This window comes from Camelus ferus, chromosome 32, assembly GCF_009834535.1.
Source record: "Camelus ferus isolate YT-003-E chromosome 32, BCGSAC_Cfer_1.0, whole genome shotgun sequence".
NCBI classification, from domain to species: Eukaryota; Metazoa; Chordata; class Mammalia; order Artiodactyla; family Camelidae; genus Camelus; species Camelus ferus.
In genome coordinates, this window is record NC_045727.1 from 1,706,085 (window position 1) to 1,733,081 (window position 26,997).

General features: G+C 42.3%; 2 protein-coding genes across 14 annotated transcripts in view; both read left to right on the top strand.

Annotated features, from left to right (window-relative positions):
* Positions 1-23,747, top strand: part of MPHOSPH9 (M-phase phosphoprotein 9) — a 50,743-nt gene extending 26,996 nt beyond the window's left edge. For 9 of the 13 annotated variants that reach the window (XM_032471967.1, XM_032471970.1, XM_014553749.2 and 6 more), the window contains 11 exons: positions 5,030-5,077; positions 5,955-6,019; positions 7,410-7,511; positions 11,816-11,950; positions 12,803-12,975; positions 14,222-14,368; positions 15,132-15,252; positions 16,057-16,160; positions 16,868-17,115; positions 17,428-17,496; positions 19,915-23,747. In XM_032471967.1, coding sequence (XP_032327858.1) covers positions 5,030-5,077; positions 5,955-6,019; positions 7,410-7,511; positions 11,816-11,950; positions 12,803-12,975; positions 14,222-14,368; positions 15,132-15,252; positions 16,057-16,160; positions 16,868-17,115; positions 17,428-17,496; positions 19,915-20,016 — 1,314 coding nt within the window. In that variant the 3' untranslated portion in view covers positions 20,017-23,747. Of the gene's footprint in view, positions 1-5,029; positions 5,078-5,954; positions 6,020-7,409; positions 7,512-11,815; positions 11,951-12,802; positions 12,976-14,221; positions 14,369-15,131; positions 15,253-16,056; positions 16,161-16,867; positions 17,116-17,427; positions 17,497-19,914 lie in introns of those variants that run through there. The other 4 variants (XR_004316728.1, XR_004316729.1, XM_032471974.1 and 1 more) reach the window with 4 other exon arrangements.
* A 1,591-nt stretch (positions 23,748-25,338) lies between these two features.
* Positions 25,339-26,997, top strand: part of PITPNM2 (phosphatidylinositol transfer protein membrane associated 2) — a 131,098-nt gene continuing 129,439 nt past the window's right edge. Inside the window, 1 exon segment of the mRNA XM_032471697.1 lies at positions 25,339-25,466. The gene's annotated coding sequence lies outside the window, so the exon portion shown is untranslated.

Genomic DNA, 26,997 nt, shown 5'->3' on the forward strand with positions numbered 1-26,997 from the left:
CATCTTAGGAATTGTGTTTGACTCTTCCCTGCATTGTGTCGGTCATTTTGTGTGGGTCCTGTATCTTCTTTCTTGGTCTAACAGTTTGGCTAGAGTACACTTCCCTAGGAAAAGGAAGGCATGAGAGACATTTTGAGGCCTTCCATATCTGAAAACTTTTGTAGTTGCAGTCACACTTTTCTTTTTAAAAAAATGCTTTTTTTTTTTTTAGAATAGTTAGAATTACAGAAAAATTAAGATGGTAGAGTGTTCCCATACACCCCACACCATGTCCCGTGTTACTAACATTTTACATTAGTGTGGCACTTTTGCCACAATTAATGAACCGATATTGGTATATCATTATTAAGTAAACTCCATAATTTATTCAGATTTCCTTAGTTTTTTCCTAGTGTTCTTTTTCTGCCCCAGGACTCCTTCCAGGACATCATATTACTCTAAGCCGTCCTGTCTCCAGAGGCTCCTCTTGGCTGTGACGGCTTCTCGGACTCCCCTTGCTGTTCATAACCTTCCCAGTTTGGAAAAGTACTGGTCAGGTAGTTTGTAGAATGTCCCTTGAGATTCGTCTGATGTTTTTCTCATGATTAGACTGGGGTTATTTGGAGGAAAATCTCAGAGATAAAGTACCATTTTCAGCATGTCATATCAGCAAGCCTTATGTTTTTTATTCCTTTACAGTCATTTTAGTAAAGTTTCAGGAAGGAGCACACAGAAGCGCTGTTCCGTATGCCGTGTTTGGTTAGAACTTTCCATAGTTGGATTGTTACTGTTCTTATTCGTATGCATTAATAGAATAATTCTAGCTTCTGTGAGTACATGAGCTCCTGGTTTTTAAAACTTGTACTTGTGCTTTTTGCTTTAACATAATATCAGACTTACAGAAAGTTGTAAAGACTGTATAAAGAATTTACATATACCCTTCATCTCTATTCTGAATGTTAACATTTTACAGTATGTGCTTTATCAGTATGTCCACATGTAAAGATTTTTTTCTAAACTAGTTGAGAGTAAGTTGGAGATACACTGCACCTTTTCCACTAAATACTTCAAGGTATGCTTAAAAATGAGGCCAGTCTTTTACATAACCACTGCAAAATTAGGAAGTTAACATAAATAGAGTCATCTTATTTAATTTGTACACTCCATTCAGTTTTTGCAAATTATACTACAAATGCTCCTTATATCAAAAGAAATTTTCTTTTCCCTTGTTCAGGATCTGATCCAGGATTGCATGTTGCATTGAGTTGTCGCATCTCTTTTATCTCCTTTAATCTGGAGCAGTTCCTCAGTTTTCCTTTGTCTTTTATAGCCTTAAAACTCTTTGAAGATCATAGACTAATTATTTTAGAGAACTATGCTTTCTAACATGGTAGCCACTAGCTACATGTGACTATTTAAACTTACACTGATTACAGTGAAGTGAAAGGAGAGACTCAGTCCCTCAGTTGCACTGGCCACATTTCAGGTGCTCAGTAGTCCGATGTGGGTAGTGGCCACTGCATGGGGCAGTGCAGTGGGAGAGTGCCTCCGTCCTTGCAGGAAGTTCTGCTGGACGGCACACTGTAGGGGTTTGGGTGTGTGTTTCATCGCAGTTAGCTTCCAGTTGTCCCAATGCACAGGAGTCACCCCACAGCAGTGAGCGGAGCCCTCCTGGCACGTCCTATCAGGAGGGACGTGTGAACTTCAGATGCTAACTCTGGTCACTTGGTTAAGGTAGTGCTTGCCAGGGCTCCCTGCTGTAAAGTTATATCCTGCCCCTCATTGGAAATAATAGTAATTGATAAGAGAGTAATTTGTATAATTTAAGACTCTGTAAGTCACGTTCTTCTCATCAGCTTTACCCACTAGCTTTAGCCTGCCCTGAGGAGTCATGTGTGAAACCAGTAATTACTGTGGTGGTGGCCAAATGGTGTTTTTTCTCGTTGTTATTCCTTCTACCTTCTGGAATGAGGAGCCTTCCTTTCTCCTTTATTTATACTAATCAATGGAACTTGTGGATCTTATTTTATTCAGTGAAGTTACAGTCTTTTTCACCATGGTTTTTATTTTGATGCCTCGTCTTAGCTTTGGCCAGAGGGGTACGTGTGCAGCCGGCTTCGGTGGCCTTCTGACACGTTGCCAGCATGCTCTGAGCCCCTCCAGGTGTCCTGCCACAGCGAGACGTTCCAGGCTCATCCTGTGCTTTTCTAGCCCCAGCCCGAAGTCATTTTTCTGAGGAGTCCTGTTTCCTTTAAGTGCAGAGTGGTACTTAGAAGCTTAGGTCTAGGTATGTTTATGTTTTTAGTTATTCGAAAACCCACCACAGTTATGTTTGAGTAGCAGTGAAGCAGCAAAGGAAAGCTAGAATGTTGTTTTCAGTTGACATTACATGAATATTGCCAGTGATAACAGTGACTTCTTTTGCATCTGTCATGTCATGTATGTAAGCATATGGAAAGGTACAGAGAATAATTACTGAATACCCGTATGCTGGCCACCCAAGTCATAGCAGAAACACTTTCTTCTGTTCCTTCCTCTCCCTCCCTGGAGGTACCCGCTGTGCTAAATGTGCTCTTGGTTATCCCTATGGGTTGCTTTTTGCTTTTATGACATATGCATGTGTCTTTAAACAATACGTAAGTAGCGTTTTGTATGTTCTTAAACTATATATGGATTGAACTGCATATATCCTTCTGCAGCCTGTTTTTTCCTCTCAACGTTGCTTCTGAGATTTACTATGTTGATACATGTAGCTTTTATTCACTTGTATTGAAACATTTGTTTTTGAACTATTTCTGGCATACACAAAGATGTGGAGAATACTGTCACAAATACATTGGGACCTACCACCCACGTGAAGAATTAAAATGCTTCAGATACTGAAGCCCCCCACGTACCCTCTTCTGATCACCTCTGCCTCGCTAGAAGTAGCTGGGCTGAATGGTGTAAATGTGATTCCTGTGTCTGTCTTTGTGTCATCACACGTGTGCGGATGCTCCATCACTGATGTTTGTTTGACATATCTTGAATATCTTTTATATAGATGCTGCCATCCTGTATTTACTGTTCTGCAGCTTTTCCCATTTGTAAGACTTGTCCAAGCTGATACATGCAGCACCAGCTCATTTCTCATCCCTGTGTAGTATTCCATCGTGTGAATCTTCAATGATTTGTTTATGTATCTTTCTGTTGCCAGGTTCTTTTGTTGCTGTTATGAGCAGCACTACCATGACCATGTCAATACATGTCTCCCATGCAAATGTGTGCAAGTACCTCTAGGGTATTTTTCCAATTACCAGAGCTGCAAAACAAGTGACCCCAAAACTGGACATGTTCTGATAGTGGACTCAGTGGTCTAGGAGCTTGGACTGGGCATAGCAGGGACAGCTTCCCTCCACCCTGTGGGATCTAGTACCTCAGCTGGAAACTCCGAGGTTGGGGGCCTTTGAGGGTGGCTGCAGTTCCTCTCCATGTAGCCTCATTTGGGCTTCTTGGCAGCATGATGGCTGAGTACCAAGGACAGGCCTCCTGAGAGAGCATCCTGACAGCCAAGCCTTTTGTGACTAACATCACTTCTGTCACATTGTTTGTTAAGCAGTCCCAAAGGACTGCCTAGGTTCAAGGGAAGAGGAAATAGACACCACCTCTCAGTGGGGCGTAGCAAGGTTCTAGAAGAACTTGTGTGAACAGAAGTATTGCTGTGAACATCTAGGGGAAGTGCCATTGTCACAAGAGTACGTGTACCTATGAGTGCAGTGGCTGGGACACAGACGAGCACTGTCACCTTCATTAGACAGTTGCTAAATTGCTCTCTGAAGTGGTTGCACCAATTATTTTCCCGCTGGTAATGTATGAGAATTCTTATTTTTCTAGGTTATTTCCAGTGCTTAGACTTGTCAGACCTCTTTGCCAGTTTGATTGATGTTCAGTGGTTATATGTACTATATATGGTTGGCATTTCACTTTACTTGTGGTATCATTTACAGGGTGCAAGTTTTGTATTTTTTTTTTAAATGGCAGTACCAGGGACTGAACCCAGGACCCGTGCATGCTAAGCACACACTCTGCCACTGAGCTGTACCCTCCCAACAAGTTCTGTATTTTAATGTCCAAAATACAGTCTTTATTTATGGTTTGGGCATGTCTTGTTTACAGAATCTTTTTCTACCCCAAAATTGGAAAGTTGTTCTCTCATATATTGCCTTCTAAAATTATAAAGCTTTACTTTATATATTTAGGACTTTAATCTACCCCATATTACCTCTCATCTATGGTGTGTGATCAGAACTTAACTTCATTGTTTTTCCAGATGATTAACCGGTTGCCCCAGTACCATTTTTTTAACAGATCTTTTCCTTACTGACTTTTTAAAAAAAATTGTTTATTTTTTTATTGAAATATTGTTGATTTACAATGTTATTTGTTTCTGGTGTACACATAGTGATTCAGTTACATTATATATATTCTTTCATGTTCTTTTTCATAATAGGCTATTACAAGTTATTAAATATGGTTCCCTGTGTTCTACAGTAGGACCTTCTTATTTATCTATTCTGTATATACTAGTTTGTATCTGCTAACCCAGACTCCCAATTTATCTCTTCCCTGCCTGGTAACTATAAGTTTGTTTTCTATGTCTATGAGTCTGTTTCTGTTTTGTAAGTAAATTCATTTTATCATGGCATCTTTTTTTCCCCACATACACATTTTTTTTCCCTGACTATTTGAGAGTAAGTTGCAGACATTGTGCCCTTTACCTCACACTTTCGTACTTAGCCACAGACGGTTATCCAAATAAAGAAATCTGATAGTGGTGCAGTCCATGTCCAGATTGTTCCCTTATGGCCTTTTTCCCCAATCCAGGATCTAACCCAGGGTCATGACTTACGTTCACTTATCTCTTTAGCTGCCTTTAATCTGAAACATGTGTTAACCTTTTTCTTTCATGACTCTGACATTTGTGAAGAGTATGGGTGGTTATTTTATAGACTGTCCCTCAGTTGATATTATAATATTTAAATGTGGTGCAATTCTTTGTTTTTCCTTGTAGCTTTTAGGAGAGTATGAGTCCCTTGGAAAAGAACACGAAAGAGTAAAGGTAATGGTTGATGACTCATGAAAAGCGTTGGCCCCTCTCTCCCTTTCTTCTCCCCTGCTCTGTCCCCATCTAGCTATTTGAACTTGACCACTCACTTCTCTTGTGTCAGTATCCTTATTTTCAAATATCTGCCAATGTAACTCAGAAGTTTGTTGGATTTGTTAATTTCGCAAATATTTATTGAATGGCTGTTGCATTTGAGATGATATGAAATTTTTAGAAGAGTGTAGAATGCCAACAGATGCAAATAATTATTTAATGCTATTTAAATATAAAGTTTTATTTTCAAAATAATAGCTTTATGTAGGGTTGAGTTGATTATATTTGAATTCTTAATTAAAACTCTGTTTGGGGTCTACGTATTTGAATTCACTGAAACCCCACAGTAAGTAAGTGGGGTCCAAGTATTTCTGTTGCATAAAATGCAGGGTTGTGATTATTCAAGGTTAGTGAAAAGGCCTGCACAGCTGGGTGGCCCAGATGTCGGGGGCTCAGGGGCCAGTCATTATATCTGAAACCTCATCATTGCAGGTTTTAGCTTTGCTACTTACTGACGTTTTAGTCAAATTGGTGGCTAAAACATGTCCATTTTAATACTGATTGTTTCTAATCAAATAAAGCACAGTAGGCTTTACCTATTAAACAGCAGGCTTACACATAGCTGTTTGTATAAACCCGTGTTTTGCGCTCTCATTTTCCCCTTAAATTATGTGTATTGGCTCTCTGGTTGATGCCATATGTGCTGAGTTTCTGCATAATTTTCTTTGTAGTTCTTTGGTGTAGTCTTAGATTAGTTTTGTATTATGCATTTTAAAATAAAAGGAATACATCTGAATGTTTATCTTCAGCTATCTGAATTTTTCCTTTATTTTCACAGGATACATTAAATACAACCGAGAACAAATTGCTTGATGCACATACTCAGATTTCTGATCTGAAAAGGTAAAATACATTGTCTTACTAATAAGCAAATACCTCTAACTGTTCTTTCAGTCCTTAAATATATGTCTATATTAAAAGTGATGAAAACGAGGATTTTGAAGCACTTTGAAATTAGATTTTATCTTCATCTTCCCTTGATCCTGGAAATACATTTGATTTTAGCTAAAGATTTTTAAATGATTAAACTGTATTGGTGGCTGTGTCTGAAAGGCATGCATGTCCCTAAACGTAATATATATTTACTTAGCATAGGTGAAACCTAGGTGACAGTAAAGCATTGAAAAGCATTCTAAGAAGCAGTCTGGTTCACTGAATTACTTTTGTGCTCCAGAAGGAAAACCACATTCACACCAATTTTGTGGTCAGCTGCTTGCTTAGAGACCTGGCTTAGGGACTATGTTCGTGATCTGATGGGCTTGATTAAGTAGGAACAGTGTCATAAGTGGCCCCTGTGGCAAGTGGTTAGAAACTTCTAATTGGCTTTAGAGTACATTTTTGTATTTTTTATTTGGAGAGAAGTAATGTCCCTCATTTAGAGATTTTACTGTACTCTTAAGGACTTCCCATAGGAAGGAACAAGAACGCTGTCTAGCTTTCTTGTCTGCTCAAGTCTTTTCTGTGATACATTCAATTTTAGGGATTGTTTCCGTATCAGATTGGTATAAAGCATCAGTCCTGTTAAAGTTTTCTTTCTCGAACCTTCCTTGCAACAGAGTAGCTAAGAATTTGAGTTTAAACGTTGAGATGAAGACATATTCAGTTTAAAAGAAGAGAAAGAATGCCAAAATATCCTCAAAACAATTGGCCAGGGTACCTATTTCCTGTTGGTAAACTTGGAAGTAAGCTTTTATTCCGAACAGGGTGCAAATTTGGTAAGCTGCCTGTGGGCTGAGAGTTGTTCAGGACAGGAAGTTCTTTTTATTATCTCTGCTTTGGATGGTAGGCCTGCTTCCTCTCTTGTGAGAGCCTGTGTATATTTCATATGAATACATACATATTAGACTTAAGTATGTTAGAATTGAAATTTATTTGATTGCTTGAACTTACTATTTTCATTTAATTTATACTATGTGTTTTGATCTGCAGTCAAATTTATTTTTTATTTGCTGTATTAAGTCCATTTGTTGTTCCCTTTTCCTTCAGTTGTGGCATATGAAATGCTCCTGTGTAGAATTTTTTCTATTTGCCTTTCTATTTATTCTTCCTGATTTTGTTCAGCTTTTTAAAGTTGAATGGTGGGATTTTACTATGAAAAAGACACATGGATTTGCAGCTCTTTTGTCACCCTAAAAGTATCTGTTAAAATAAGTAATTTATAGTTGAGCTGAATTTTAAGTTTGTTGTTTGTTTATTGAAATGTACTTAATTTGTCTTATTGCTTTTGAATTAGAACAATTTCAAAACTTGAAGCTCAGGTCAAGCAAGTAGAGCATGAAAACATGTTAAGTCTTCGTCATAATTCTAAAACTCCCATGAGACCCTCACGTGCCAAGTAAGTTATTTTGTTTAATCTCTGTAAAGCTAGAAATAGTGCACCCTGTCATTGAACTGAGATGCTCATCTGTCTAAATCATGAGAAAGACAGGGTTGAAGGTCATTATGGAACATAGATGTGTAAAAGCATCTAATTGTTAGATGTCCTGAAAGCTCTTATGCAGAGGCGTTTGCCAGAGAGAGGGAATAGTAGAACCAGACTGGGGTGAGGAGAATTGGGATGTTTTTGTTTCTGACTGTGCCCAGCTGTGTGACCTTAGGCAAATCACTTATTTTTTTGGAGCTCAGTTGTATCATCTGTAGACAAGAACATTAGGCTGGCACATCTCAAAATTCCAGAAATTTTATTCCCATGTTAATGGAAAGACTTACAGAGGTGATCTTCATTAGGCTGTATGGATTTCTCTTTAGTTTTTCAAAATTAGCTTTGTTATAATCTAAGAGTATTACCTTGATAATACATTTACGGAGTAAGTGTTTTTCGTATTAGAATTGTTTTTTTTTGTTATGATGTTGATGTAAGTAGTATTAAGTGAGTAGATAACTTCCTAATATTGATGTTTTATCAGAAAAAAATTTAATTGTAAATGTTAACCTTTCTAAATTGTAATTGTCAAATGAGAAACTTTTTCTAGATCTTTACTAATTAATCTCTGTGGGACATAATGAATTATTTAAATAAAAATTGTGTAAATAACTGAAGTTGGACATTTGAGATTGAACAAAAGGGAGGACTACGGTTTGAATCAGGGAGGACCTTTCTGTGGAGATGACGTGTGAGCTGAGAGGTGAGGTGTGTGCAGAGTTGTTTAGGTGGGAGGTGTGGAGGGGAAGGGGGTGTTCTAGGTAGAGAAATTTCTCTTGTTAAGTCCTGAGGTAGGAAAGAGCTTAGTTTTATGTCTGAAGAACCCAGAGGAGGCTAGTGTGGCCTGACTGTTCCCAGCAAGGGGTAAAGGAGCCCCAGATAAAATCACAGACACATCGTACATAACTTTCTAAGCCGTGGCCAATAGTTTGGATTTTATTCTAAGTCTGTTGGGATGCTTCTGATGGGTTAGATTGTGACAGTAAAATTGTGTCATGTCATTTCTGTTTTTTAATGTGTCTGCCATGAGGGGAGGAAAGAGTAGAAGCAGAGAGACCAGTCGGGCCAGGGGAGAGATGGCGCGGGTGGGTGGGGGCCGTAGAGATGGACAGAGGGGAAGGACTTGAGAAGGTTCTGGAGGTAGAATCCACAGAACATGGTTATGTATTGGATGGCAAGGTAAGAAAGGGAGGTATCAGGTAAGGTCGGGTAAGTCCTTTGTTTCTATCTTGAACAACTAAGGGTGCCACATATTGAACCAGGGAAGAGTTGGGAAGAGCAGACTATAGGATAAAGAGTTTCCATCTTGAATATTTTAGTTTGAAATTCATGTGAATTTCAAGTGGAAATTAAGCAGGTGATGATAAATTTGCATTTGGAGCACAGAAATGAGGTCTTGGGCCAGAGTTATAAATTTTGGAGGCATCTTTCTAGAGAGGCTTAAGGCTATAGGGTAGATAGGTGTGTTTAGTGAGAAGTGAGCCCAGGACAAAGCTCTGAGGACCCCCAGTGTTTTGGTGTTGTGCAGAGAAGGAGCTGGCAGAGGAGCCTGAGAAAGAGCTGCTACAAACCCAGGAGGCAAATGAAGCAGCTGCCGAGAGAGCAGGTGAGACAAAGACTGATGGTCTGCTTTGAGAGCTAGCGGCTCCTGATGGCCTGGAGGGCAGTGTGGCTTGTGCAGGGTGATGGGAGTGGAAGCCGGCTGGGAATGTGTGGAAGAGTGAGTGAAAACAACCTGGGTGTCTGGCGGCTGGGCTGTCAGGATGTCGTGATACATCTACGCAGAAAACTGTTCAGTGTGATGTGCACAGGCTGGATCAGGATTGGCAAACCACAGCCCCAGGCCAAGTCTAGCCTAACAGCTGTTTTTGTAAGGCCCGTGAGCAAAGGATGGTTTTTGTTTTTAAGTGTTTGGAAAAAAAAAGTCAATAATATTTCATGACACATAAATATTATATGAAATTCAAATTCCATGAGTAAAGTTTTATTGGAAAACACCCAGACTTACTCATTGATGTGTCATCTGTAGGTTCTTTTGTACTACAGTGGCAAAGTTGAAGAGCTGTGACAGACTATCTGGCCTGTAAGACCTAAAATATTTCTTATCTAGCTCTTTACCGAAAAAACTTGCCGATCCCTGAACTAGACTTAGACTGTCAGCATGGTTTAATCTTAAGAATATAACGTGGAACAACAAAAAATCAGTTGCAGAAGAAATAGGGTACTGTTTATATCAACGTTAGCAAAATTCGTATCTTATGTGTCATACAGATGTAGTAAAAGTAGAAGCATGCATGGAATGCTGAACACATATAGTATGAACAGTTGCTTGGAGGAAGAATGAGATTGGCGAGGTATGCAGGGACTTCGGTGGTGTGTGTAGTGTTCCACGCTTCAGAATTCTAAGGATGTATAGCGGAGAAGTCAAGATTTTATAAGCAGGATGGTTGGTGCATGAGTATCTCCTGTATGTCTTCACATTTGAAATATTTTACATTTTTAAAGTGAACAGGAATTAGTAAAGGATTAGCCCAGAATATAAAGAACTTACACAGATGAATAAGAAAAGGACAACCTCCTCAATAGAAATGTGATAAAAGAATATGAACAAGTTGTTCACAGGGAGAGAAGCCTAAATGGCTGATGAGAATGAAAAGAGGCTCCCTTCACTAATAAGAAAAATGCAGATGAAGACAGTAGTGGGTTACCACTCACACTGCCGGACAGGCAAAGCTTAAAGTCTAATCGTTGTGAAGTTTGGCAAAGATATGACATAGGAGCCCTCCAGCTACTGGTTGGACTGAAAATTGGTAGCTCATCTCTTAGGTATTTACCTTTGAGAAATTCTTACACATGTTAATTGTAGCCTTGTTGAAAGGTGATTGATGAGAAACTAAACCCCACCAGCAGGAGAGAGGAGCGCTAACTTGTGATCCACGTGTGCTGGGGGTGAGTGAGTGGAGTGGCAGAGCTGCACGTACTGACACGGGGAAATCTCAAACGTAATGTTGAGTGTAAAAAACAGCATTAGAAGGGTGTGTACATTATGTCCTTTATATAATTTAAAAAATACAAGCAACTATATAAATGCGATGTATGTCTTACAATTAAGAACACATATGGTAAGATGTTAGCATTTGTTAAAACTAAGTATGGGCCAATGGTTGTTTATAGTAGTCTCTGATTTTTCAAGAGTGCTTGAAATGATTCTTAATTTAAAAATCTAGGGGACACGGAAGAAAGGAGTGACTGGGAATTGAAATGAAAACAGATAAAAGAGGCGACAGCTCTTAAAAAGTTTGGTTGTGAAAGGGAGCAGAGAGAGGGAGACAGGAGACCTTGCCTTATGGTTCCCTTTTTTCTCCGGGGGGTGATGTGAGGTCGTCCCCTGGCAGGCAGGGCTAGGGTGAGTGGCCGGAGGAGAGCGGAGAGGGTGTGAGGTCGTCGTGCTGGAGAACTGGAGCTCGCTGATACAGGAAGCTGCGTCACCAGCAGCGTCGGGTGTCCCCTTGAGGTGGTGGTATGAGCTGTCGTGACGCCCCAGGCCACACAGTTGGGCAGCTTTTATCCAGCAGAGCTCAGGGGTGGGAGTACAGACACTGAAGGACAGCGAGGTCACGGCAGCCATCCAGGCTTAGGGCTTAGCTGCCTGTCAGGTGTGGTGGAAGGTGAGTGGGGAAGGGAGTCAGGCGATGAGACATTCTCAGGAGCGTGCACCCAGGAGCAGGGAAGGGGTGCTGGTGAAGCTCGGAGGGGCTGCTGTGCAGAGAATGGGGAGCCCAGGGGTCGAAGGCCTTGAGGTGAGATGCTGTGGTGACGCTTGGGCACGTGGGCAGGAGGCTCCTTGGTGTGTCGATTTCTCTGGTGATGCCCGTGCTGGTCTGGGAGGGGCAGGACGGGGGCTCTTGCTTCCCCCCCCCGTGCCCTGAGCTACGACAGGTCTGAAGGGTGTGAAGTGCGGTGGGGCGACTTAGGGGGGTGTTCAGAGCCGTGTGGATATGACAGCACCTGAATCTTGACTGAGATTCAGGAATATTCATAACTAACAGAAACCAAGAACCATAAAATAGAGTCCATGTAGCTAGAATAGATTATTCTATGCGGTTTTTAAATTGCTGTGTAAATAATATTTCAGAGCACATTGTTTCCTGTATGTGCTCAGTGCAAATCGAAGCACAAACCTCGCAGTGCCTCAGAACTCCTCTCGTCCCTAACAGCACGCTGGCAACCTCAGATGTCAGTCGGCGGAAGTGGCTGATACCGGGAGCAGAGTACTCCATCTTCACCGGCCAGCCTCTGGACACGCAGGACAGCAAGGTGGATGGCCAGCTGGAGGGGACCCGCGTTCCTGGGTGAGATGGCTTCGTCGGAGGTCGCGTTTAGGAACCGTTACGTTTCCTTAGAGGTGTCCTTAGAGCTGCCGTGTAAAGAGCCATCTTCTTGCCGCTTTAAGGTCTCAATTTTGAGGGTCTGATTTTTATTTTACTTTGAAAGTCTAGTGCTTTTAGGAAGTTTTCCTTTCACAGGCTACGCAGAGCTGTCTCCACCCGTGCTGGCACAGCCGTGTGCGAGCGCTTGCAGTTGGTCCTCACCCTGGGGCTAGCCCCAGCCTCCATGAACAACCTCGCTCATTTACTCCGGAGCGTCATAAATACTGTATGTCTGTATGTGCTAGGCTGTGAAACGGATTGGGAAGCACTGGTCTGTTACTATATGCAGGTTCAGTTTTAATTGATTTGCATTTTAAAGCACACATATTCATCGTGGAGTCTTAACTATCAGCCCTCATGTTATTCCCTTAATAATCCCAGTAAAGCATCTTAGTTCGGGCTGCTGTAACAGATCACCATTGACTGGGCCACTTAAACAACAAACAGTTGTTTCCTCCAGTTCTGGCGGCGGGAGGTGTGAGGTCAGGGTGCCAGCAAGGCTGGGCCCTGGTTCTATCCTCACACGTTCTTTCCTTGGTGCATGTGTGCGGAGGGAGATCAGGGTGTCTCTTCCTCTTTTTGTAAGGGTACTGATCCCAGCTGTGGGGGCTTCACCCTCATGATCTCATCAAAACCTAATCGCTTCCAAAGGGCCCTGCCTCTCCACACACTGTCACATTGAGGATTGGAGCTTCAGTATAAGAATTGGGGGGGGGGGGGAGGGTCACAAGTATTCAGTCCTTAGCACTTTGTGTCTTACAATTATTATTTAAGGTACCGTTCTCTGGAAAAGGATCCTTCACCTGGAAGTTCACCAACAAGTTTATTAATAAAAACACAAAGAGAGACTTCAGACACACCAATCATGAAAGCTTTGAAAGAACTTGATGAAGAAAAGGTATTTAAAAATTGGGGCACACAGACAGAGAAAGAGGATGCCTCGACTAGTAAGTGTTTTATTCCTTGTTTGATGTCAGTGTAGATACACAGATCTCTTCTCCTCTGTCCTCCTATTATATTACCTCCTTTAAAGTGGAGTGCTTTGCAGCCACATGGATGGACCCCAGAGATTCTCATACTAAGTGAAGTCAGTCAGAGAAGGACAAATATCATGATATCACTTATACGTGGAATCTTAAAAACTGATACAAATGAACTTTACAAACCAGAAATAGACTCACAGACATAGAATACAAACTTCCGGTTACCAAAGAGGAAAGGGGTATGGGATTAACAGATAACACATCACTATATATAAAATAGAGAAACAACAGAGTTTACACTATAGCACAGGGAACTATATTCAGTATCCTGTAATAACCCATAATGGAAAAGAATCAGAAGAAATAATGAATGCATCTGTATGTGTATAGATATGTAACTGAATCACTTTGTTGTACACCTGAAACTAACACAATATTGTAAATCAACTCTAGTTCAATTTTTAAAAACTTAAAAATAAAATGGACCCCTTCAAGTAATGAAATAGAAAGTGTAATGCATTTTGCTGCTGCTTTAGCCCCATTTCATAGACAGTCGTATCCCCTTGTTGTTAGTTAATCATCGTCGCATGTGTACCTTCCATACAAAGCAAATGACCTATTACATTCTGATCATTAAAGATTTTCATGGCATTCTTATGGATATTTGAAAAATGTCTACATCAGTTTGTCTTACTTGCACACATCAAAAAAAAGGTAGACATTTGGTGTTCATAAAGGAACAGTGGCTTTCCCTCCTCTCCCTTTCTTGGTCACTGAGCAGCTTTAAGTAGGACAAGGAGGATGTGCAGCAGTGTTTCTCCACAGGTCCCGGTACTGCTGCTTCCTCCGGTGCATACGTGCTTGGGCCTGCTAGTCACGTCAGTAACACCATTGGTGTTGCAGCTCCAAAGCAGCATCTCGTAGTAAATAAGTTAGTGACCTGCTTTCTAAAAATAAACTCTCCTGAAACATCATACCTTGAATGCCAGCTGTAAACAGGGAACTAGAATAAATTCATTATAAACGCTCACATTTTTTTTCATCAAGCATTTATCATTGTAATGTATTGCATTTGCAAATAATCTTTACAACCCAGATAGTGAGAAGAATTGCTTGCTTGGTGTAACCATCTGTTAATAAAGGCAGGTAACTGAAGCTGCGTTTGTTTTGTGTGATGTATATGTGTGTTTTTTACATTTGTCTGTTACAGAATTAGTGAATCCTCGGCAAACTGACAGTTCAGTCAATGCAAGTCGATCCCCAGAGAAAGGTGCCCAACAAAGACAAAAGAGATTTAATTCTGCTTCACAGAGATCGTCATCTTTACCACCTTCAAATCGTAAATCAAGTACTCCAAGTAAGAGTTAGAGATCTATCTATGTCTCTTGGGCTCAGAAGAGTGACATCTGAGCCGTACACGCTGTTTGACGCTTCCTGTTTCCCATACGCTCTTACTAACCTAGTGGAGGGCTCTGAGACAGGACCCCCAAATATGCCTTGTTCAGTAACGTTGTCTGACTGCACAGTACTACAACTGAAGAAATTCTCACTATTCATCAAAATGAGATTTTTTTAGTTGTGTGTCTAGCAAATATTTTGTAAATAATACCACTTCACAATTTTTGATAGTAGACAACTATCTTACTAAACATTAATTCAAACAAATTAAGCTAGTCTGAAAAAAGACTTTTTTAAAATATATTTACCTAAGATTATTCAGCATTAGTCACCGTTTTCTTTAGCCAGTTACAATTATGATTCTAAAGTTAAGCACTGGCTTTCTTGATTTCCATTTTCATAACAGCTGAGGAGACTCGTGTATGCCTGTGTTATTAGGAATGTTCACTAGTGCACTGGTGTTTCCATCTTATTTCCAGTCGACTTCTAAAATCCTGAAAAACCAGTTTTGAGTCAGAGTGCTGAAACTACGGTCTAATGTACTAAAATGTTGACAGTGTTTCCCTCTAGATGTTAGGATTATGAATAATTTTTATTTTGTATACTCACCTTTTACATGTATTCCTTTTAAAGTTAGAAAAAAAGTACTGAAAAAGAAATTGTTCTGCCAATATAATATATACAGAAGGAAATGACTATTTCCTCTTCATTTTCCTCTGTAGCAAAAAGAGAGATTATGTTAACACCAGTGACTGTGGCTTACAGTCCAAAGCGATCCCCTAAAGAAAATTTGTCCCCAGGATTTAGTCATCTACTTAGCAAAAATGAAAGCAGTCCGATTCGGTAAGTTCTCTGAAATTGTAGAATAAAATATACGTATTATTGACTTTTTAAAAATGTCAACTTATGCCTCTAGCTATCACTAATTTTTCAGTTGTCAGTGGGAACTTTGTGGATTTAAATAATTTAAATAAACACACTGCTAATATACAAGCACTATAATACATGAGAACAGTTTTTAACTTATGTAAACTGGCTACTGCAAAATTTAAATACTGCCTCAGAACCCCTTCCAGTCTTTGGGTGCAGAATGATAATTCTTTGTTTTCCTGAAAAGGTTTAGGATACAGGGAAAATTTTGAGCCACTTGTACAAGAAAGTGGGCTGTCCTGTTATGGCCCTGGCACTGAACGTAAGTTGGCCTGTGCTCCTGAGAAAATTGCTCTCTAGAGGAAGTGTGGTCAGCAGTGTGTGTGTGCTGTGGTGGGACGACCACTGACCCCCTAAGACATAAGTGCTGGTGACTCAGTCCATCAGGCTCTTGGGGAAATTTCTTAAACACATTGAACCTCAGTTTTCTCTTCTATAAAATGGGGTTAATAATGCCTGCCTTCTTATTTTATACTGTTGTTGTAAAGATCAAATGACGTAATGTGTGGGTAAGTGCTTTAAGTCACTATTGTGTTAATATAATTTTGTGTTAGAAAATTTTAAATCTCAGTTTTAAAAAATTATGTGATCAGCTCTCTCTTTAAAAAATATCTAAATATGTGAGTTAACCGGATGCCAGCCAGCTCATCTTTCTAGTGGAGATAGGGAAAATCAGTTAACATTTTTTTCTCACAAGTAACTTGCTTCATTCAATAGATTTGATATACTTTTGGATGATTTAGATACTGTTCCTGTGTCTACATTACAACGTACCAATCCAAGAAAGCAACTCCAGTTTCTTCCTCTAGATGACTCGGAAGGTATCTTTTCCTAAAAAGTTATTAGTTATGGTTTTAGTCATTCATTTTGAGAGTTTCTGATATCTTTCCAAGGCTCTAAATGTTGTTATATCCTGCACTTAAATCGTTTTTTACCCAGGGGCCTCTAAAAATAAGTATTTGTGACACTCATTGCGTGTCAATGCTGTATCCTCACTGCAAGGTTGGGAAACTGAGGTACAGGGAACGTTAATGTTTAATTACCAGGGCCGTACTGTTCAGTTTTTCTTTACTTTTATATTCTGTAATATATATGCCACTTAGGCTTTGAGTAATTTTTTCTTTTTCTCATATTTTAAGTTTGGAATATAGTTATAAGATAATGTATGTGAAATCACTTGCGTAGGCCCTTAAAATGTTAACTCTGTAATGTTGATATATGTCCACTAAGTGTGTTGTTTAGGTTTTCAACTTTTTTTTTTTTTTTTTTTTTTGCTTTAAGTTTACAGGAAGTTTGCATATATTCATTTAGGGAAGTTGTGAAGATTGTCAAACTGAGGGCAAAGCTTTTAGAATTCTGTGGAGGAAAAAAACTGAGTAAACATGATTGATTATGTATCTCTTTTCATTACATTTTTGGCTGTGTAGTAGGCACTTCGAGAAAGTCAAGTCGGGTAACATTTTGCTATGTATATGCTGTGTTAGAAAAACTGGTAAGAAGTAAAAGAAATTTCTTTTCTCTCTGACAGAAAAAAAGTATTCAGGAAAAGCCACTGACATCCACGTTAATCATAGCTCTTCCCCTGAACCGTTGCCAAGCGGAGTGAAGAACGTCTCTGTGAGGTCGGCCTGGGAGAAGAATAAGTCAGTTAGCTATGAACAGTGTAAGCCTGCTTCAGTAGCCCCACAGGGTAATGATTTTGAGTATACAGCCAAAATTAGGACCCTAGCTGAAACGGAACGGTTTTTTGATGAACTTACAAAAGAAAAAGACCAGGTAAAAACAAACAAAAAACAATGTTTTAAATCTTTTTCTGAACTTAATGCTTATGTCTGAGGAATAGTCAGAAGGGAGTTACTGAGTTAGACCCATCCCAGGAAGTTATGTGGCCGCCACGCAGAGCATCAGGGAAAACGTGTTTGAGCCGAGCTGTTGTTACAATTGTGACAGAGGGAACTTAGGTGAAGACGAGATGGACAGGAAAATGCTAGGCTGAAGTCTTTTCTTTCCATTCTGTTATAAACCTCCCTGCCAGTAATTAGAATTCTTCTTCTGTTTTTATTTAAACATTTTTTTGTGTGTTAACAGATTGAGGCAGCACTAAGTCGAATGCCTTCTGCTGGAGGACGAATCACTTTGCAGACAAGATTAAATCAGGTGAAGTGTCTTAGCTTGAATCTGCTTTGGAGGCTTGGTGCTAGTCAGTGCTTCGTTTATCCACATGATTTTGAAATATCCCAGCTTTTTTAGGTACACTGAAACAAAACTTTTAGACTTTACAAGACATGTTTGGTGATTATAGCATATTTGATAACTGTGTACTCACCTTCAGGAATAAGAAGTGATTTTATCTTTATACTTCCAAGAAAAAGGTGTTCAATGCCATTAAGTTCTCGAGAAACTAACTTGCTAGCAAATGGCAATATGGCTTTTAACAGATTTTTATATTAAGTTAATGCTCTCACATTGTCTCCCTTTTTGTGTTTGTTTTTTCCTCCCTAATCTTTCATTTATTTCTGAACCCCTTTCCGTGTAGTAAACTTGTGAAACAGTCACACATTACAGCTGGAACAGGCATGAGGGTAAAACGAGGAGTGTGATTGCATTATTGAGCAGGAGGCGGTGCAGGCGAGTGGCCCGCGTGCATTCCTTTCAGTTGCTTTTCAAAGAGAATTAAAATGCATGAAACCATGGGACATTCAAAATCTGCTCTTTTTGTAACATTTTAAACATAAGAGCAAGAATATGTCTCTTATATAACTGCATATTTTGGCTTTTCAGTGCCTTAGCATCAGGAAAAGTTAATTTTCAGGTTGACTGGTGATACCAGAAGGAAGAAAAGGACTCAGAAAATAGCAAAGGTCTTTTTCTAGGGCCTGTATCCCTAACTTGTCTTTTTTTTCCTGACTTTTAAGTCCTTTCGTTGTTTTTGTTGTTTTGAAAGTTTTTCTTCAATAATTTGTAAAATTCAACACATGAAGCTCATTTTAAAATAGTTTACTGGGAAAGCGGGTGGAAAACTTGTTGGTACTCTAGTTCTAAATGTGTCCGAAACATCTATGTAATATACTGTTACATAATGATTTTAAGCTCTTAAAATAAGACTTAAAGGGCCCTATCTTTTGTTCATATTTGTCAAAGTTGTTTCAATCCAGTAAGAAGACAAGTGGCAGCAAAAAGTGCCTGAGGGTGCTTATAAACAATTGATAAGTGAAAAAGGTGGAATTGGGCAAAAAAAATGATGCAAAGTGCTCAGCCTCACCAGCGAATAAAAAACAACACACATTATACAAAAGCATCATTTTAAAATATGACATTGTTAGGTATTTAAAAAAAAAAGTGTACCTGGGATGGGGAGTAGCTTATTCTCCTGCAGTGCAGGTGGAAGGAGAAATTGTTACAAACTTCCTGGATTTCAGCTTGACATGTATCCAGAGCTTTAAAATTTTACATTTCTTTGGACATTTTTACTTCTGGGAATGATTCCCTAAGACAGTATTTATAGTTATATGCAGAGATACATTTAAGAATATTTATTGCTGCATTATTTGTGATGTCTGAAATGAGAGGAAACCTAAATTTCTTCTAGGAGAATCTTGATTAAATATGGTACATCTGTTGGAATATTGCACATTAATTTGAAATGTCATAAAGGATATTTCAGAACAGGGAAAATTAAATTGTAAAACATTCTGAAGTAGAACTTGATTCTATTTTATTTTTCTTAAAAATGGTGTTCATATCTGCAGAGAAAACAGGAAAGAGGAAAAGTGGTTATTTGTCACTTTTTGCTCATCTGTCTTCTAAATATTCTAAAATGAACATGTAATTCTTTCATAATTAAAGTAGTTGAAGAGAAAATTTTAAGTTTTATTTCAGGACACCATTGGAGTTCATACTGAATAAAGTATCTAAAATGATATGTGTGTGTTCCAGGTATTTAACTGTAGTACTACTTATTTATTTAAAAATAGCAGTTGTCACTCACTCGTGAAATCTTATTTCTTGGAAAAGTGTCCTCCAGTGTTTTTCCTCCTTGTTAACTTACAAATTTTTGTCAGAAGTTATTTGATACACTTGTAAGTGGGGTACGGCACCAAGCAGTGGTGTCCGTTTCTTCTGGCGAAATGTGTGTAGAACCTGCTGGGTTCCTCTTGTGCTGTTCTCAGCAAAGTCAGAGAATTCTCTCCAGGGAATTGTGTTGCTATTGCTAGAATTTCCACATACTCAAGATACCAAACAGATTGAGAAAATTTAATGATCAGCAGTTACCTTGGGGGAGGGTACAGCTCAGTGGTAGAGTGCATGCTTAGCATGCACAAGGTCCTGGATTCAGTCCCCAGCACCTCCATTAAAAACAAACAAAAAAGCAGTTACCTTGAATGGTTGGAAAGTTGATTCATATTTAGTTTAAAAGAAGTAATATAAATGATGACTTGTAAAAATGACAATAACTGTAATTGGGATGTTTATACTTGCTCTTTTGCTAAAAGAAAGGTCGTTTTGGTGGTAATTACAAAATCAGTGAACTTGATGTAGAATTCTAACTAAGCTTTTTCCATTATTTTTACCTAGGAAGCCTTGGAAGATCGTTTGGAAAAGATTAATCGAGAGCTGGGTTCAGTTCGCATGACATTAAAGAAATTTCATGTTTTGCGCACTTCTGCAAATCTTTGAGATTTGTAGCCATTAAATTTTGAGACATTTTTGTTTGCACTAATGTATAATTATGCACTCAGAAAAGGCAAACTATTTTGTACTGTTTATAAGCCTTCAAACGGTAGTTTTACAATCATGCTATTCTTTACACTTGCTATTTTATACTTCAAATGGCCACATATTTTCAAGCTATTTTTGTTACGCTCAGGAATCTCTTGTATATTTTACTATTTAAAAAGTATTATTTTTAAATAGTGTATGTCTCCAATTTATATCAAAAATAAGGAAATGTAAACAGGGGAGGCAGCTTGTTTCTAAACAAATAGTGCTATCCTTTTATGAATAACTTTGCACACCAGTTTTATAAACTTGTTCTACATTGTGAATATGATTCTTTTTTTTTAAATAAATGCTTGAGAACAGCTTCTATAATGATAGATTAATACATGCTGAATGCAAAAAAAAAGTTACAGCATACCCAGGGTTTAGTTGTGTTGAAGTTTTTTAAAAAATGGTAATGTAATTCCTGTTTAGAACGCGTCTTACAGTGGATATTAGCATAGTAATCATGGAAAGATGGGAAATAATGGAGTACCGGAAAGCTGTGAAAGTATGTGAATATCTCACTTTGTTTCCTTTGTACTTTATTATTTGTAAGGAAGGAAAAATGAGAGGTATGATGCTCTAATTTTGTTGTATATGTTAGAACTTTTCAGAAAAAGTTAAACAATTGGAGAACTGTAGCTTTCTGCCCATCATTCTGAGTGTAGCTTGTGTGCCACCCTTGACAATGAATTGATGAAGCTTTGACGAGATCCAGGCCAGTGAGGCTGTAAGAGCAGCCCTGTTTTCCCCAGCGTACGTGGCCTCAGCTGTCAGAGTCACTATGAAGACATTTTTAACGCTTCTCCACCCCTGCCAAAAAGGAAAAGGAACACTCCCATAGTAGCTGCTGTAAGAACTGCGGGCTGAGATCAGAGCCACTTACTCTTCCAGTTACTGGACAGGGAACATGTCTAGAGGGAGCTCGGTGCCCTTAGCTTGGCCTTGCAGGAGGGCTCCAGCGCGCTGCCTCGGCAGCGCCTCCTGGCTCTTGGAAGCAGCCTGAGGGCAGGGGGCTGTGCTCTGAGCAGGAGCACTAGCAGGGGTGTCCTGGCTGCTGGTCAAGTTCAGGCTGCTTAACTGGCCACTTTTTGGTGGCCGGTCAGAAGCCAGTGCCCACATATTCAGGCTCAGTATGTGTTGATCAGACTTTCCACGTTGATTCCAGCTGTGAACACTGATTCCCACTGAAAATGCTCAGGTTTTAAAATTTGATTTACTTTTGAGCTTTTTCTCCTTGTGTGGCTCTTAATAGCATGTAGTTACAATGAGCCAAGCCAACCGTTACTCCGCTAGGGTATACGTATGCCTTCAAGCAGGGATCTCCAGTGATCTCTGAGCACCCGTCACCAAAGCCTCGCCTGGCTGGGCCCCAGGCCTGGTGCCTGTGCCCCCTTCTCAGCAAGGGGCCATCTGACAGCTGCCTCTCTTCCCCCTCCTATCTGTGAATCCAGCCTTTGCTCCCAACCCCTGCAACCAGTGAGAGACCTCCAGCTAATCAAAACTACGCATCAGCAGATAAGTGCCTTTATTCTTGGTATTTTTTTCCAGCCTGTTTTTCTTTTTAATCTCCTAGTTATAGTAAAGTTCATTTTCATCAAGCACCAATACAGCTTGTGTCAAGACTTAATAAGAGATTGACTTTACCGACGATGTTCCCTTTAATGTGCTCCTAGACGTGATATTAAAAACGAGTTTGTAAATTGTTAGGATATTTCATTGTTCCCTACTTGTATTGCAAAATCTATGATATTCTTAAGAATGGGAAAGTGCCGTTTCAGAAGAGATTAGAGTTTTATCTTGTCAAGGAGTTATCTTCTTAGTCTTATTCCAAGAAAGGTATTAAGCCCCATCTAAACTGTCTTCTGTGCCTCTCAGAAAGTGTGTGCTTTGATTTGTAAAGTGTGTAATAGATTGGAAGTATCATTTATTTAAAAATTAATTTTTTTCTCTTCCTAGCTGTGCAGAGGGAAACCAAGGAAAACCCTTCCCGCCCTCTTTCCCTTTGGTAATGCCTAACATCCAACACTCCATTTCAAAACAGCCTGAAGGCTGGAAAGGTGGCCGTCTTAAAAAGCAGCTGTAAACTGCTTTCCTTGCTGGCTGGGGCTGAGCTGCAGTTAGTAAAAAACTTAAGTGAATCTTCCACTTCTGGGAAGTGCCTTTTAAAGTGCAGGTAGTTACTGCTCGTCTTTCACCTGGATCTACCCCCTTCCTTTCCCTGAAAAGCCTCCTGAGGTGGGGGGAGCGTCCTCTGTCCTTTGAGAGCCTGGAGTAGACGTAGCTCTCGAGGCAGTGCTGGGACTGCAGCAGCTGGGCAGGGGACAGACAGACAGACCTGGGTCACACCCTGCCCAGGCCTGCCTTTCTCCACGGTGAAGATGAGATGAGATGGTAAGACGCTTCCTTCCACTACGGGAGATTAAAGTGCCTGGGTGTTTAGTAAGTTTTCAATAAGTAACACATTTCAGCTTCATTCGGAGTTAAATAGGCTTTGAAGTAGCGATTTCACTGTTTTTAGATAGAAAGGTAGGTTGTGTCCCCAGCGATTAAAACCTGCTTTGAGTTGCTTGACATTTGTGAGATGGTCTAAGATGTTCTCTTCACCTTTTTGCAAAAAAATGAGCTTTCTTTGAGTTTAAATGAGCTTCCCTCTGGTTTTTCTTGTTTTTCTTTTTAATGGCTAATAAATTGATAACTCGAGTCTAAGTTCAGAAGCCCTTTGATCTTAAATAAAAATGTATTGCCAGTGTAATCAAAATAATTGCTCCTCTGAATGTTCAATAGTTAGACTTGTAAAGGTGCTGGCCTGTGAAGCAGGACCACGTGAAGGAAGTGGCAGCCAATGGGCGTTTGAAGATGTATTTGAAGATTATGATTTGCTTTTGGAGTTTGATAAGCAACCAAAATGTGGTCCCCTTTTTAACGCAGAAAAGCCAGGTGCTTTGCTGAACGCTATTTGAATTCTGAACTCTGCACTTACATACGTAGAAAAATTAGACATTTTTGTCATTTTAGTTTTTAGATTTCTCAAAAGCAGTTTTCACTAAATTTTAATGTGCCACGTGTGCTGTGAGTCTTTAAGAAGCTTTAAAAAATAAATGCGTACCTAGAGCCTTTAGGAATCATAAAGGTAAATTGTATTTATACCCATCATGAGTGATTGTGAATGGTTATGAGATTTGCAGGTCTGATTAAACCAATTAATGTTGCACAAATTTTGCAGGAAATAATTTCCTGCCTTGCCAAGAGTTCTGTGGCAGTTTGATAATGTACTAACTACACCAGTATTCTTCAGACCTGTGTTACTAAGCTTCCCCCTTCTGATTTGTGTTTTATTTCAGTAGACCCCCCTCCCAAATAGGAGGAATCAAGCCATAAATCTGCATTTGCTGGACATTATATGCCACATCATTGCTGTGACTACAGATTTCAGAAGTAATGTTTTACTCACAGTTTCACTGTAACAGTGACCAATATAACGTGAGAGATTTGCTTCCTATAGTGCTGCTGACAGAGACCAGTGCTTGTTGCAGTTTTTAAATCTGGTCAGATAGTGGAGTAATGAACTTGTAAGCTCCATGAGAGCAGGGACCATCTCCTTCATTCCTGCATACAGGCACTCAATAAATATTTGTGGATACAAATATTTGTGATATTAGTATATTCATTCCTTCCGGCTAACTGGGGGGTCTGGTTTTCAATGGTATTAAGTCCTCAGAGTTGCAGGTCTGAGCGCAGTCCTCGCAGGGCCACAGTGGCAGCCATCGGGTGCTTTGTTCTGACTGGCCTGCGGGCAAAGAGCCTGGAGATCTGTATGCACCCCAAACCTTTAATGGGTCTTAGGGCACCTCTTGGTGGAGGGAAGTGTTGAGGGTTTAGTGTCTACGGGAACCCCTTCGCTTGTCTCAGTATGATCATCATAAGATGGGTTTTGAGGCAAGTGGTGTTATGAGGGCTCTCCTGGCCCATTCAGTCTCTAGTTCTGACAGTAGCCCAAGGAGATGGGACAGCCTTTGGTCGGGGTGGCTGTCTGACCGTCTGAACTTGTCTTGGACTGCTTTAACTTCAGCTTGAGCTTGCGCTTCCTGGGGAAAGCACTCCTGGCTCCTCTCCACCTTATAATGCGATACTTAGTGACAGGTAAACCACCACTAGGTTTTAGGTGTGCCCTGTTTAATTCCATCACTTCAGTTCTTGGGAAACAAGGCCATCCTTAAAAGAAATCAAAGTGTGTATTTAGAGTAAGTTCCACTCAGTACCCTCTCCTTGGTCTTCTTATTTTCTGACTGGAGAGTCCAGTGGAGAGATGAAGTTATTTCTGATCCTCTGCTAGTTCCTCCTTGAAGTCAGGGCCTAGAACTTACCCTCTGGCTACTTTTTACTCGCACTCCTGATGACCAAAGAGCATTTTCACGTTTTGGCCCAGACCATATTTGGTGTCCTGAGGAGAGAACTCACGGTGCCTATTTCTGCCAGTCTGGTCTGTAACTGATGGAAATACCCAGCATCTAGATTTGGGCTTCACGTAACTACCTTTGGCTTGACCACATTTCAAATGCCTTCCGAAGTCTTCCGCAGTTCACTTCCCCTTGATTTGTTATTTTACTCCTGAAGGACTGGATTATTTTTATTTATTTTATTTTTTCCAATTCCTGCCCATCTCCTTGCTCCCTTCCCCTCGTCCTGTTAGCGAGGCTCCCTACCGGCCAGGCTGACGGAGTTAAAAGGGCCAAGGGTCGTGGGCCGGGTCCTGCGCGCGGGGCCTCCCCTCCCCGCGTGGAAGCGAGCCCCGGGCCTCCGGGAATCGCCGGGGTGAGGGCAGGCCCGGCGCCCGGTGGGGGCCGCCAAGTTAGCCAGGTTTCTGCGGGCGGAGGCCGGCCCTCGGGGCGGACGGGCGAGCGGAGGCGGCGGGCGGCTCCCCGCGCGGCCTGACGGAGGCGCAGGCCCGCCACCGAGTGAGGGAATGCGAGGCGGGCCCGGCGCGCGCGGGCAGCAGCGGCCGCTGGGGCGCGCGGGGCACGGCGGCGCCGCGGCGTAGAGCTGTCAGGCCGGTCCGCGGGCGCGCCCGGCCCCGCGCCCCGCCGGCCGCCGCCGCCGCCTCCTCCTACCGCCCGCTGCCCGCGCTCCGAGCGCCGAGACCCGCGGGGGCCGGCACGTGCGCCCGCCCGCCGCCGGCCGGGGAGCATGCCCGCGGGGGCCCGGGCCGCTCGCCCGGGGCCAGCTGGCGGCGGCGGCGGGGCGGCGCGGAGCCGCGGGGCGCAGCCGGCCGGGCCGGGGCCGCGGGGTCGGCGCCTCCCGGGCGGCGTGAGGCGGCAGCGGCCCAGGGCGGCCGAAGAGGACGGCGCCGAGCCGCGCGGAGCCGGGTGAGTGACTCGCGGCCCGGCTGGAAAGCGGCGCGGCCGGGCCCCCTCCTCAGGCCCGCGGCGAGCACGGGGGTTGGTGCGGGGGCCTGGCTGGGCAGCGGCTCCGAGGCGCCCCGGCCAGCCTGCCGGGTGGGAGGGACAAGTGGGAACCCCAGGCCCCGCCGCCCCTCGCGGGGAGGAGGGTGTGGCGGGCGGGGACCCCAGGCTCAGGAAATCGCCCCCGGCCCGTTCCCCGGGGAGGCGCTGGCCCTCGACTGGGGCCCCCACTGCTAATGCCAGAATTTCCGTCGGTTCCGGCTGAGGCGTGGAGGACTCCCCTCCCCCAGTGACAAGTGTCACAGCGGTCAAGGGGCAGGTGTGTGTGCAGCGCTGGGCCTGCCCCAGCCGGCCCGCGCTCGTGAGGAGGCGGCCGGGAGGAAGTGGTGGCCAGTGCCCTCTGTCCAGCCTTCTGGTCTCACCGCCTCCGGCTGGACAGCCCTCCAGTCCCGGCCTGGCTGGGTGGGTGTGCGTGGCCTGAGCATGAGGTGTGGCCCTCAGAAAGGGGGCCAGGGCTGAGAAGAAGTGCTGCGGGGGGCCCCCTCACTGGAGGAGAATCTGGCCCATCTCCATCCTGTGAGTCTCCCTTTCCTGTTGTAACCTGAGGTGCTGGCTGTGTCTCAGAGCAGCCGGCTTCCTCCCCACCCTCCTCATCCTTTCTCACCCAGGGCGGGGCTGCCGGGTGACTTGGGGAGAGGGAAACTTGTGCCCCCCTCCCCCAACCTGGAATGGACGTTCTGAGGAAACAGAGACTGCTTGCTAGGCAAATGTCCTTTCAACGCAAATCTGGCGCCGTCTTTTCTCAGTGCATTGCTGCCCCTGCGTAAATTCTAGGTCCCTCATCCTACACTCCTCTCCCCACCTCTGGTACACGTGCTGGGGCAGTTCTCCAAAGTGGCCCGCCGGCTCGCCTCCTCCCTTCCAGAATCGAGCTTCTTCAGAGGGGACCTCCTTTGAGCATCTCTCTGGGTTCACTACTAGCTCTTTCCCCAGCTCCCACCTGGGTGCCACTGGGGCTGATAGGCTAGACCTCCCCACCCCCACCCCTGGGGAGAATGTAGTAAATGTTCCCTTCATCTGACTCTCCCCACAGCCAAGCCCCCAGTGTGAGTCATCTCTGCTCTGAACTCCCACTGCACCTTATCTGTGTCTCTTGTGTGACTCTTATCACCGCCCGCCGTATTTTATAGCTACTTTTGTGCCTGGCTTATCTCCCCTGCTGGATTGTGAGCTCCTGGAGAATGGAGGATGGGGTGGAATCTGATTCAGCTCTGGTCCCCAGCCCTGGGTCAGCACCCCTGTGCACCTTCAGCGTCTGGATGGAGTAGAAGCCCCCTCCCCGACTTGCCTCCAGGACCCTCATTTATCTGGCTCTGGAACAGTCCCTGTTAAATTTGCCTTCTGTTAAGTGGCTGTATGCTGTGATCGGAGGAGAGTCCCAGGCTTCTCCCTTTGCAGAGAGAAGCACAGTGAGTTAGGAGGGGCTGTTTCTCTT